A 14,030-nucleotide genomic window follows, 5' to 3' on the forward strand; every position below is an offset into this window, starting at 1 on the left:
ACTATGGTGGTCAATGGCTACTAGCCAAGATGGAAGCTTTGTTCTGCCTTCCATGGTTGGAGGCACTAATGTTTCTGTAGCTCAATCGCTGGGAACCACAGGAAAGGAGAGTGCTCTTGTGCTCAGGTCCTGCATGAGGTTTCCCACAGGCATCTGGTGGCTACTGTGACAACAAAATATTGGACGAGACAGGCCACTGGCCTCATCCAGGAGGCTCTACTTTTGCTTTTAGGCTAACTTAGTTGGAGACAACCCAATGCACCTCTGATGTCTTCACCGGGTGTTGCAACCATTGACTTTTGAAGCTCATGCTCAAACTAACATGGCATGGTAATTTGCCACTTAGCACGATTTGGTGAGGATAGAAGGTCTCAATATTGGGAACAGAGAACTGGTGGCCCTCCAGATGTTGCTGGACTCCAACTCCCATCAGCCCCAGCCAGCATGGCCAATGCCCAGAGATGATGAGAGCAGCACTTGCAACCAGAGCGCCACAGGCTTCCCATCCCATAATGGCAACAAAGGGTTGCAGGAAAATAAAGGGCTGCTAGGTAGAAATTAAGTGTTGTCTTCCAAATTAATTCCATGGGATACTTAGGTCTTAGATCTAAGATCCCAAAATCCTCTGCTTCTAGAGCAGGAGTGGGGAAACTATTACAGGCTGAGGGCCGTAACCGCATCTGGGCAGCCTACTAAGGGCCACATGCCAGGGGCAGACAGAGCCAGAGGCACAAGTGTGTGAAGCGGGGTGTGTGTGTGTAAATTTTGCCTAGTTTCTGCACACACAACACAAACACATCCTTCTCTAATTTATTTTTATTTAAAAGCATTTATTAACTGTGTTAACATTTAACAAGACCCTATGCTCCCTATTAGGGACACAAGTGGTGCTGTTCGTTAAACAGAGCCTAGGACTTGCCGATCAGAAGGTCGGCAATTCGAATCCCCGCAACAGAGTGAGTTCCCATTGCTCGGTCCCAGCGCCTGCCAACCTAGCAGTTCGAAAGCACACAGTGCAAGTAGATAAATAGGTACCGCTCCGGCGGGAAGGCAAATGGTGTTTCCGTGTGCTGCTCTGGTTCGCCAGAAGCAGCTTAGTCATGCTGGCCACATGACCCGGAAGCTGTACGCCGGCTCCCTCAGCCAATAAAGCGAGATGAGCGCCGCAAGCCCAGAGTCGGTCACAACTGGACCTAATGGTTAGGGGTGCCTTTACCCTTTACCTTATGCTCCCTATTATTGAACAGAGTTCTAATAACTCTAATAACAGAGCTCAGGGATGCATTCCAGCCAGGCCAAAGGACTCAAGGTGGATCTGAAGCAGTGCTTTTTGAAAAGGGGGTGTGGCCGAGAAGGGGGTGTGTCCTGGGGAATGTTCTGAGAGTCAGACAAAGTCTTAAAGGGGACCACATTTGACCCCTTGTCCCGAGGTCCCCCACCCATGTAATCAAGATTTGGGTTTTTTTCTTTTAAAACGAAGACAGAGAAGTACAAGCAAAACCTGTTTCTCCAGAACAGAATAGCAGAACAAACAAAAGGGTGGATGCATCAAGGAACGGTGTCTCTATCAAATTACCTTCTTTAAACGCTAAAAAAAGAGAGAAAAAGATTGGCTCCAGCTCATCTTTATGCAGTGTTTCCTTTGCTTAATGGGAAGTAGATAGTAGAGAATCCATCCTGTTTCAGCCTGTCATTCCAACAATGGGGAAGCTGAGCACAGGATAATTTTCCTATTCATTCCTATTAATAGGTGGCTGTTTTTGAAGCCAGCAGCCGACATTGCATTTTTAATCTCCATCTTGAGCACAACAGCTATAATAGTTTTCAAGCAAACATATATTTTCCTATTCAGCAAAAAGGCAGCGAGCCAAACATTCATCCCCAGGAAATGTACATAGTTGCATTGGCTTGCACATTAGAGATATGGCCCATTAATTTTATTTCTGGATGTACATAATTGGAATAAGATGAATTGATATTTGCATTTAGGTATGTGCTTATCCATTGTGTGCGCATATATATTAAGATATATCTTAGGGCGTAATTCTGTTATTCCAAATCAGGCATGCTCAAGACTCTGGGAAAGGGGCACACTAATATGACAAAAACTCATTTATACGCCATGAGATAAATTAAGTAAAAAAACGAAAGCGTCATTAAAAAACAGAGTAAAGCACAATGCAATGCTCTCTGTGTGTCTCCATTTTGAGTTTAAGGTAGTTCTGCTGTGCTTCTACACTGCAGTTGAAATCCTATCATGTGCACATTTACCTGGAAGTAAGCGCCATTGAACAGTCTATATGCATTTTTACTTCTGAATAAAAGCACATGGGCTTGTATTGCAATGTGTTCAGTATGTATGTCAATTTCAGTTTGTCATTTTCCTAACTTTAAGTTCAGCTTTCAAGATTTCAACATTTTTTAAAAAAAGTCCTCGTGAAAACTCATCCGCGTTTTCGTGTGAATTTTTCCTACTATACACATTTGTGTGTGCAGTTTTGCTTAATATAATGCATTCCTGCAAAACAATCCCCCCTACTACAATGTGGTTTTTTTATGATATCTTCACTAATATAAGGTTTTCAGCAGGCATCTAGTGAGAGCACCTGCCTAATGTTAGTAGGCAGAGAGATTCACAGCGCAATAAAAGACAGAATCCTTGCAAATGCAGAATGAACATTATGTGGCACTTGTAAAAGTGCAAGGTCCACAGCTGAAAGTGGTCAAACTGGTCCCAAGCCATGAAGAACTTTGTATGTAAGTATGTAAGTTCCAACAAATTCCTCCATTGCCTCGCTGACATTTTCATTTCCCAGAAGGTGGAAGAAGCAACAGGGAGATCATCAACTTGGGCTTGGTCCTCACCAACAGAGAGGAACTCATTGACAAATTAGAAGCACTGGGAAACTTGGGAGGAAGTGATCATGTCCCCCTGGGTTTCATGGTACAGAAGCAAGGGAAAGCTGAATGTAGTTAGACCTGCACTATGGACTTTATGAAGGCTGATTTCAAAACATTTAAGGAACTACTGGGGGCGATCCCGCAGTCTGTAATACTCAAAGAGAAGGGAGTCCAAGATGGATGGGAGTTTCTTACAGGTGAAATATTGAAGGCACAATTGCAGACAATTTCTTCAAGAAAGAAAAGTGGAAGGCACCTAAAGAAACCAATATGGCTGCATAAGGAGCTTACAGATGAGCTGCGATTTAAGAAGGGCATGTATAAGAAATGGAAGAAAGGGGAAATCACAAAGGAATATACACCAGTAGCCAACAGTTGCAGGGTGAATGTCAGGCAGAGTGAGCTCAGGCTTGCAAGAGAGGTTAAAATTAATCTTAAGAAAGGTTTCTTCGGCTACTTTCGAAGCAAGAGGAAGGTCCTCTGTGTGGAAAAGATGGGGAAATGTTAGCAGATGTCAGAGAGGAGGCGGAACTGCTCAACACCTACTTTGCATCTGTCTTCACTCAAAAGGAAAACAGTGTGCAACCTGGTGATGACAGAATAAATGGTGTAAGGAGGGAGCTGTAGCCCAAGACAGGAAAATAATGAATTCATATCTCCAGGGCCTGGTAACCTCCCTGCACCCAAGGGAACTAAAGGAGCTTGTGGATGTAATCTCAGAGCCTCTGTCTATAATCGTTGAGAAATCTTGGAGGACAGGTGAGGTTCCTGAAGACTAAAGGTAAAGGGACCCCTGACCATTAGGTCCAGTCATGACCGACTCTGTTTACTGGCCAAAAGAGCCAGCGTACAGCTTCCGGGTCATGTGGCCAGCATGACTAAGCCGCTTCTGGCGAACCAGAGCAGCGCACAAAAACGCCATTTACCTTCCCGCTGGAGCGGTACCTATTTATCTACTTGCACTTTGACGTGCTTTTAAACTGCTAGGTTGGCAGGAGCTGGGACCGAGCAATGGGAGGTCACCCCGTCGCGGGGATTCGAACCACCAATCTTCTGATCGGCAAGCCCTAGGCTCTGTGGTTTAACCCACAGCACCACCCATGTCCCTTTCCTGAAGACTGGAGGCGGGTAAATGTCCCCATCTTCAAAAAGGGCAGTGGGAGATCCAGGTAGCTACTAACCGGTGAGCTTGGCATAAATACCAGGAAAGGTCCTAGAACAGATAATTAAACAGTCCGTCTGTAACCACTTAGAAAAGGAGTTGCCAGGCAGAGATATATGAGGCAAGGTGTAAACTTGTGGAATGCGTTCCCTCAGGAAGTTTGGCTGACTCCCTGGTTTTTTGCCTTCAGGGGAGCACTGAAGACATTACTCTGTCACCAGGCTTTTGGCTTGTTATAATTACTGCTTTCCCACTGCTCTTGTGCAATGCATAGTTTTAAATGTCTGCCTTTAGCCACTAACTATTTATCATCATATCTTACTGCACAAATTGTTTTAAATTGTTCTGACCTGCCTCAGAGCCACCTGGCTGTCAAAAGGCAGGACAGACATTTCAAAAATGAAAAGATAAAATAAAACAAAAAACAATAAAGGTATGTCTGAGTTGTACCATTTCAGACTGCAGTTTCACATGCTTAGTGTTTCCTATGCCTCTGCCTCCCCCTAAACTCCTCCTCAAGGAAAATTAAAGCCGGCTTTAAAAAATTGTGATTTTTCTCCCATTTTACGTGTGTGTGTGTGTGTGGGTGTGTGTGGAGAGAGAGAGAGAGAGAGAGAGAGAGAGAGAGAGAGAGAGAGAGAGAGAATCAGTGCTAAGTTTCTAGAAAAATAGATGCCGGAACTCACCATGAACACGTTCCTTGTTTTCTTCGAATGGCAATGACGCCCACCTGAGAGGTATCAGAACTGAGTTCCAGTGAGTTCCGGTTGGGGGGGGGAGCCCTGTATCTAATGGAGAACCATTCAGGCCTGCATGTTGACAAATTATTATTATTATTATTATTATTATTATTATTATTATTATTATTATTTATACCCCGCCCATCTGGCTGAGTTTCCCCAGCCACTCTGGGTGCCTTCCAATCAAATGTTAAAAGCAATACAGCATTAAATATTAAAAACTTCCCTAAACAGGGCTGTCTTCAGATGTCTTTTAAAAAGAAGATAGCTACTTATTTCCTTCACTTCTGAAGGGAGGGCGTTCCACAGGACGGGTGCCACTACCGAGAAAGCCCTCTGTCTGGTTCCCTGTAACCTCACTTGTTGCAATGAGGGAACCACCAGAAGGCTCTCTGTGCTGGATCTCAGTGTCCGGGCTGAACGATGGGGATGGAGACACTCCTTCAGGTATACTGTACCGAGGTCGTTTAGGGCTTTAAAGGTCAGCACCAACACTTTGAATTGTGCTCGGAAACGTACTGGGAGCCAATGCAGATCTCTCAGAACCGGTGTTATGTGGTCCCGGCGGCCACTCCCAGTCACCAGTCTAGCTGCCGCATTCTGGATTAGTTGTAGTTTCCAGGTCACCTTCATAGGTAGCCCCACGTAGAGCGCATTGCAGTAGTCCAAGTGGGAGATAACTAGAGCATGCACCACTCTGGCGAGGCAGTCCGCAGGCAGATAGGGTCTCAGCCTGCATACCAGATGGAGCTGGTAAACAGCTGCCCTGGACACGGATTTGACCTGTGCCTCCATGGACAGCTGTGAGTCCAAAATGACTCCCAGGCTGTGCACCTGGTCCTTCAGGGGCACAGTTACCCCATTCAGGACCAGGGAGTCCTCCACACCCACCGCCCCCTGTCTTATACACTTATTACACTTATGCATCACTAAACAAGAAGATGCAAGTTTGCAGAGAATTAGAATGTGCCGATTTCTATGTCGAGGTGCACTTTTAGAAATAATTACTATAATTTAAATAGAAGTGAAGCTCATCTTGCTGTAGCTGGGAAGACTGTGACCAGGAGACCCTCTTTGCCTGCTCAGCCTGCTGCTCAGGTTGTCGCCGTCGATTGACAACTTCAAGACGCTGCCTGTCTCCCCCGTCAGGTTCTTTATGCAACCGAATTTGGAACACTGAGTGCATTTCTGGCCGCCTCACCTCAAAAAGGATATTGCAGAGTTCAGAGGGGCTCAGGAAAGGACAAAAAATATGACTGAAGAGATGGAATGGCTCTCCTATGAACAAAGGTTGGGGTGTTTAGGACTAGTGAGGGGTGGGGACAGGAGTGAGAGGCTACATGATAGAAGTTTATAAAGTTATGCATGGCATAGAGAAAGTGGATAGAGATAAGTTTTTCTCCCTCTCTCCTTGGATGGAAAGAGGTTGGATAGCCAGAATGGCAGAGCAGGTTGATGGACTATGCCGAAATGGCAAAATTAACTGGCAAGCTCAGGAACCAAGAAGACAAGAAATTTTTAAAAAAAGAAAGAATTGGAAATGTTTATACAGTGGTACCTCGGGTTACATACGCTTCAGGTTACATACGCTTCAAGTTACAGACTCCGCTCACCCAGGAATAGTGCCTCAGGTTAAGAACATTGCTTCAGGATGAGAACAGAAATCGTGCTCTGGCAGCACAGTGGCAGCAGGAGGCCCCATTAGCTAAAGTGGTGTTCCAGGTTAAGAACAGTTTCAGCTTAAGAACGGACCTCCGGAATGAATTAAGTACTTAACCCAAGGTACCACTGTAATGTATATACAAAATTATTGTAAACAGGTTGAAACATCAGCAGGATTTTAAATGCACTTTTAATGTACTAGAAATTACAGATAACTTAGGAAGATGAAAATTTGGGGGAAGTATTGATACGCAGATGAAAACAGAAGTAAGAGCACCCATTAATGGGATGGGGGCAAGTCAGGAGATTCAGATCAATCTCGATACATGAATGTGCAAGACATGTGGATGGAACTTTAACACTTTTTTTCTTTGTTTCTGTCTCTTTTTCTTTTCTCTTTTCTATCTATCTATCTATCATCTATCTATCTATATCTATCATCTATCATGTGTGTGTGTGTGTGTGTTTAAGAAGTTGGATAGCCATCTGCCATGGATGATTTAGTTGAGATTCCCTCTACGATTCTGTGATTCATAACACTAGAACCCGTTGACATCCAATGAAGCTGTGTGTTGGAAGATTCAAGGCGCCGCGCAGAGTTCAGCTATGGAAACCACTCCCCTAGCGATGGCTGCCAACTTGGATGGCTTTAAAAAGAGAGCTAGAGATCAGGATGAGATGAGATGAGATGATCAGCGGCCATGGTTTGCCTCCACTGTTGGATTTTGATTGGGGCAGTGGGTGGGGAGTGTGCGCCACTCCTCTGATCAAATGTGCAGCCCCTCAAAGCTAAATTTTAATTTCCACAGCGGTGCGGAGACAAGTCGCAGGTCTCCAGCATCATGCTTGATTTGGCCCCAAGCCATGGACTTTGGATCTTTGCACATTCCTAAGCAGGAAGCAAGGAAACAGAAAGACTCTTCTACCTATTGTGTGAATGCCAAACCCAAGCGTTCCATGACAACGTTTAATGTCACCTTTCAGTGCTTTGTTTGTTCAAGGGATTTGCATGTGGTATGAACTGCCCGGGAGGAAAAAGAAGAATATACCCGCATAGGTAATTCTTTTTTTCAAAACTGAATTCTGTCTTAGGTAGAACTGGAAACTGTAATCAGGGTCTGACTTCTACAGTATTAAACTATTTTCTTAATTTTTAAAAAATGCTAATAATCAGATAATAAATGTGTATCAGTATCCTGTCTGCTATGTACATTTAAAGCAGTATCATGCCACCTCAAACACACATGGATTCCCCCAAACAATCCTGGGTGCTCTGCAAATGTTTTGGAGTGTATTTCTGCCATCTCTGGCCATTGTTCATGATGCTTTGGGCTAATGGGATGTTGTGGTCCAAAACATCAGTGCAGCGCTAGATTGGGAAAGGCTGGTTTTTGCCTGTTAGTCTCTGCAACACTAAGCTTGTATGGAATGGATGCAATGAAGACCATCCAGCTGTGCGAAAGAAGCATTGTACAGTGGTACCTTGGGTTAAGAACTTACTGTATTTTTCGCTCTATAACACGTACCCGACCATAACACGCACATAGTTTTTAGAGGAGGAAAATCCGTAGGCATGCCACCTGTAGGAATTCCCTCCATAACACGCAGAGACATTTCCCCTTACTTTCTAGGAGGAAAAAAGTGAGTGTTATGGTGCAAAAAATACGGTAATTCATTCTGGAGGTCCGTTCTTAACCTGAAAGTGTTCTTAACAGCACAATTTCTGTTCTCATCCTGCAGCAAAGTTCTTAACCCGAGGTACTATTACTGGGTTAGCAGAGTCTGCAACCTGAAGCATCTGTAACCTGAAGCGTACGTAACCTGAGGTACCACTGTACTACTGTTTGTACCTTTACAGAAGAATATGGGGCAGCTACAGAGATACCATTATGGGACACAGGTGGCGCTGTGGTCTAAACCACTGAGCCTAGGGCTTGCCTATCAGAAGGTCGGCGGTTCAAACCCCTGAGATGGGGTGAGCTCCCGTTGCTCAGTCCCTGCTCCTGCCAACCTAGCAGTTCGAAAGCACATCAAAGTGCAAGTAGATAAATAGGTACCGCTCCGGCGGGAGTTAAACGGCATTTCTGTGTGCTGCTGTGGTTCGCCAGAAGCAGCTTAGTCATGCTGGCCACATGACCCGGAAGCTGTACACCAGCTCCCTCGGTCTATAGAGCGAGATGAGCACACAACCCCAAAGTCGTCTGCGACTGGACCATATGGTCAGGGGTCCCTTTACCTTTACAGAGATACTATTAGGACCAAAATAATAGGTGCAGTTACCCCCCAAAACTATCACCTCCCCACCAGCAAGATTCACGCATAAGAGCACTCTCCCTCCCTGTGGTTTCCACGAGTGGCCCCTCGAGTTACAAATGCCTCAGGTTACAAACGCTTCAGGTTACAAACTCTGCTAACCTGGAAGAGTTACCTCGAGTTGAGAACTTTGCCCCAGGATGAGAATGGAAATTGTGTGCCGGCGGCACAGCGGCAGCAAGAGGCCCCATTAGCAAAAGCACGCCTCTAGTTAAGAACAGTTTCAGGTTAAGAACGGACCTCTGGAATGAATTAAGTTCATAACTAGAGGTACCACTGTCTTCACAATCATTGTTGCCTCCAACTGGAGGGCCTTCCCAGTAGTGGCGCCTTCCCTGTGGAACGCCCTCCCATCAGATGTCAAGGAAATAAACAACTATCTGACTTTTAAAAGACATCTGAAGGGAGTCCTGTTTAGGGAAGTTTTTAATGTTTGATGCTTTATCGTGTTCAGTTGGGAGCTGCCCAGAGTGGCTGGGGAAACCCAGCCAGATGGGCGGGGTATGAATAAACTATTATTATTATTATTATTATTATTATTAGGAGGCAGAGCACAGGTGCCATGGCTAGTAGCTTTATCCTCGCCTAATCCTCTTTTGAAGCCTAATCCTCGCCTAATCCTCTTTTGAAGCCATCCAAGTAAGTGGCTATCCCTGCAGGAGGGAGTTCCATAGATTAACTATGCTCTGCATAAAGGGTGTCTGTGTCCTGAATCTTACACCATTCACATTAGATGTCTACAAGTTCCGGTGCTGTAAAAGAAGGAGAACAACTTTTACAGGCAGTGACCATATCAGGCACATCTGATGGGTGCGCAACCGCACACATGCACGTTGCGCTGAACCCGGAAGTGGCCCAACAATGTCACAGAAAAGGGGGGTGGGGCATGGGCAGAATGGGGCGTTTGCAGGCTTTTTCAATGGTGTTTAAAATACAGTGATACCTCGGGTTAAGTACTTAATTCGTTCCGGAGGCCCGTTCTTAACCTGAAACTGTTCTTAACCTGAAGCACCACTTTAGCAAATGGGGCCTCCTGCTGCTGCTGCGCCGCTGGAGCACAATTTCTGTTCTCATCCTGAAGCAAAGTTCTTAACCTGAGGTAATATTTGTGGGTTAGCGGAGTGTGTAACCTGAAGCGTATGTAACCTGAAGCGTATGTAACCCGAGGTACCACTGTATATGCCATTTCACTTAACAGTGTGGTGACTTGGAACGTAATTGGTAGTTGCCTGTGCTTTCATTATGAGGTGGCCGACGACTGCTCTGCCACCTCCCTCTTCTCTTCACCCCCTTGCTGACTGTAAAATTGTTTGCGGGAGATTGTGGGTCGAGTGAAGCTGAGAAAACAGTGGCATCTGTTAAGATCACCTCCTGAGTTTCTGATAGAGGTGACCTTTCTTGAATTGAGGGCTTCCGGATTCTCAGCTTAGCCATGACAACACTGTACTAAGCAACGGACGGGACGAAGACGGGCCTCGCTGTGCGAGCGGAAAACCACATTACTGTTTGCGCCTTTGCAAGAGAAAGAGGGCAGTGATGTGGTTTAGTGCTGGGGAGGATTAAGTGCTGTTTGGGCCCTGTAGAGAAAAATGGGATCTGGATTAGATCGACCTTTGGAGTGATCCAGCAGGGCTCTTCTACTGTTTTTGGGAGGAACACAAAGAGGTTTAAAGACTCTCTCAAGGCAAAGCTTTGAAAATGTAGTATAAACACTGACAACTGGGAAATACTGGCCTGGGAGTACTCCAGTTTGAGAACTAAGTACGAAAGGGAGAAACATGCTAAGAAGAAGGCTTATGTCCTCACTGTGGAAGGACGTGTGGATCCAGAATTGGCCTCCACAGTCACTTATGGACTTACTGTTAAAACCGTGTTCATGGAAGACAATCTTACTTGGCTACGAGTGAAAGAAGAAGAAGGAGGAGGAGGAGGAGGAGGAGGAGGAGGGAGGAACACACAGCTTTCCAGGGGAAAGAGAGGAAGATCAGACAGATTACAAAGCAGCAAGGCAATGCAGGATACCCTTGCTGATGCATTTTAAAGACAGGTTAATTTAAAATCAAGTTTCAAAATCATATTTTTTTAAAAAAAATTAAGGATAGCCAAGTGCTCCTGTTTTGGAATGGTACGATAGCAGAGGAAGGCTCTGCTTCTGGAGATGGCAAGAGGGGGGAATGTATTTCACAACTAATGTTGAATGTACTTTAATCTTTATATAACATTTATATACCTGCAGAGAGAGGAATCTAGCCCTCGGCTGTTTTGCATTTAATAAGACGTTTAAATAAATCAATAAATGAGAAACCATGGGATTATGTGCAATTGAATTATTAAAAAGAATAATAAACACACCACACCCAGCATGACCACGTTATTTCGCAACCTGAGACAGAAAATCCCACAAGTGTCACTCCTTGGGAGTAAAAGTTCAGCAATAATAAATTTAAAATAAAAAACCTTTTGCTGTCCCTTTCGTGACCCCTCAAAACTGGCTGCCTGAGGCAGTCACCTTTGTCTAATGTACGGAAGTGAGAGCTGGACCATAAAGAAGGCCGAAGAATTGATGCTTTTGAATTCTGGTGCTGGGGGAGACTCTTGAGAGTCCCATGGACTGCAAGAAGATCAAACCTCTCCATTCTGAAGGAAATCAGCCCTGAGTGCTCACTGGAAGGACAGATCCTGAAGCTGAGGCTCCTATACTTTGGCCAGCTCATGAGAAGAGAAGACTCCCTGGAAAAGACCCTGATGTTGGGAAAGATGGAGGGCACAAGGAGAAGGGGACGACACAGGACGAGATGGTTGGACAGTGTTCTCGAAGCTACCAGCATGAGTTTGACCAAACTGCGGGAGGCAGTGGAAGACAGGAGTGCCTGGCGTGCTCTGGTCCATGGGGTCACAAAGAGTCGGACACGACTAAACGACTAAACAACAACAAGGAATGGTGCTGACCGGCTGTGAGCAGAGATCTAGCTTGGTAGGCATCCTGTTTTGAGAAGTATGGCACTGTAGAGACAAAGGTGTGGTGGTTAGAATGTCAGGCTAGGACTCAGGAGACCCAGATTTGAATCCCTGCTCAGCCATGAAGTTCACTGGGCAACCTGGGACTAGTCACTCATTCTCAGCTTAATGTATCATACTGGGTTGTTGTGAAGATTACAGTGGAACAGATAATTATAGCTGTCACCTTGAGCTTCTAAGAGAAAGGGTGGGAAATCAATACAATCATAATAAACTCACTTCCCCATTGTTTGCCACTCAAGAGTCATTAACACAGCAAAATAATGTCCTTCTCTCTGTCTCTGTCTCACAAAGATAAACAGCAACCGAAAATCCTCTTATTTATAGTACTTAGCTCTAGAGCTCTCAATTTTTCATCTTCCCAACCTCATCCCATTTGTGCGTCATTTCATTATACCGTATTTTTCACCCCATAGGACGCACCTAGTTTTTTGGGGGGGGAAATAAAGGGGGGGAAATTTTTTTTCCCCAGGCGCGGGGCTGGCACGGGGGAAGCCCGAGCTTCCCCCGACCCCAGCCCCGAGAACAGCCTGCTATCTGCAAGCCTAGGGAGCCCGGCGGGAAGTCGCGCCTGTCTCCCCAGGCTTGCGGAGAGCTGCGTGAAGCCCGGGCGCGCTCTTCAGCATGCCTCAGGCTTCAGAATGCAGGCAGCTCTGCGCAACCCTCGGGAGACCGGCGCGACTTCGCGCCGGGCTCCCTAGGGCTGCAGGCAGCTCTGCGCGGAGCTTCCTGAAGCCTGCATTCGCCCCATAGGACACACACACATTTCCCCTTCATTTTTGGAGGGGGAAAAGTGCGTCCTATAGGGCGAAAAATACGGTATGTTCTTTTCAAAGTCTGCACAAAAATTCATATGTAGTTTCATGCAAATTTCTCCCACTACATGCAAGTATTGTGAGTGATTTTGCCTAAAATATGCATTCGGCGAGCAGTTTTCTCTAATATAATGTAGTTTTCGTACAGCATTGTCACAAATACATGCATTTCAGGTCACATGTGTTTGTTGGAGAACTACACAATGTGAATTTCAAAGGGTTAGGTGTGTGTTTGGTTCACACGGGTTGAGGAAGTATAAACTGTGTGAATGTGCTTTAAAGTGCAAAGTGGCTTAATCTTTCCCTCTCCCTGCTCTACATCTGCTATTTTTATCATTCAATTAGATGTCTTGTTAAATCAAGACCACTGGCCTTTTTTTTGCTTTCAACAGGTCGGCTCGCGACATTTGACAAGCTTCTGGACATATTTCGTTACGTTGGAACGAAAGGATGAGAGTGACAGGTAAGAAAAGAGGCACTTCCCCCCCACCCCCGAGGCAAAAATGCCTCAAGACATTTTCTTTATATTCTCACATACCTCACCTTGGTGTCAGTTTCTCACCCGTTGTCAGGTACAACATAGCAGAAAGTTCAGCAAGGAAAATGGGGTGGGGGCAGGTAACACCATCCCCGGGGCAGCCCTACAAATGTTGGAAGATTTAGGACAGACAAGCAGACAAAAGAAAGCATCTCTTCACACAGTGCATAGATAAAGTATAGATTCTGCTCCTGCAAGAGGTAGTGATGGTCAATAACTTTCATGGCTTTAAAGGAGAATTGGACAAATTAGCAGAGATTCCTGCATTGCAGAAGGTTGGACTAGAATTGGGTCCCTTCCAACTCTAAGCTTCTATGATTCTTCTCGGTCCAGTATACCTGAAGGAGCGTCTCCACCTCCAAAGTTCTGCCCGGACACTGAGGTCCAGCGCCGAGGGCCTTCTGGCAGTTCCCTCCCTGCGAGAAGCCAAGTTACAGGGATCCAGGCAGAGAGCCTTCTCGGTAGTGGCACCCGCCCTGTGGAACGCCCTCCCACCAGATGTCAAAGAGAAAAATAACTAACAAACTTTTAGAAGACATCTGAAGGCAGCCCTGTTTAGAGAAGCTTTTAATGTTTAATAAGTTATTGTATTTTAGTGTTTTGTTGGAAGCCACCCAGAGTGGCTGGGGAGACCCAGCCAGATGGGCAAGGTATAAATAATAAATTATTATTATTATTATTATTATTATTATTATTATTATTATTATTATGGCACATAAGAATAACCAGGAAGGCAAAGCCATAGTCAAGAGGCAGTAATGCTTCCAAACATCAGTTGCTGGAAACGACAGGAGGGAGATGTGCTCTTGTATTAGGCTCTGAAACACCATCACAAAACCAGTTGCTGGTACTCACAAGTGGGGAAAACACTGTTCCACTCA

At 45.3% G+C, this 14,030-nt stretch overlaps 1 protein-coding gene across 1 annotated transcript in view; it reads left to right on the plus strand.

Annotated features, from left to right (window-relative positions):
- The window catches only part of FAM3D (FAM3 metabolism regulating signaling molecule D), a 38,597-nt gene that overhangs the window by 7,533 nt on the left and 17,034 nt on the right, over positions 1-14,030 (plus strand). Inside the window, exon 2 of the mRNA XM_053378372.1 lies at positions 13,004-13,074. Coding sequence (XP_053234347.1) covers positions 13,062-13,074 — 13 coding nt within the window. The 5' untranslated portion in view covers positions 13,004-13,061. The remainder of the gene's footprint in view (positions 1-13,003; positions 13,075-14,030) is intronic.

Source organism: Podarcis raffonei, chromosome 2 (assembly GCF_027172205.1).
Source record: "Podarcis raffonei isolate rPodRaf1 chromosome 2, rPodRaf1.pri, whole genome shotgun sequence".
Taxonomy (NCBI): Eukaryota; Metazoa; Chordata; class Lepidosauria; order Squamata; family Lacertidae; genus Podarcis; species Podarcis raffonei.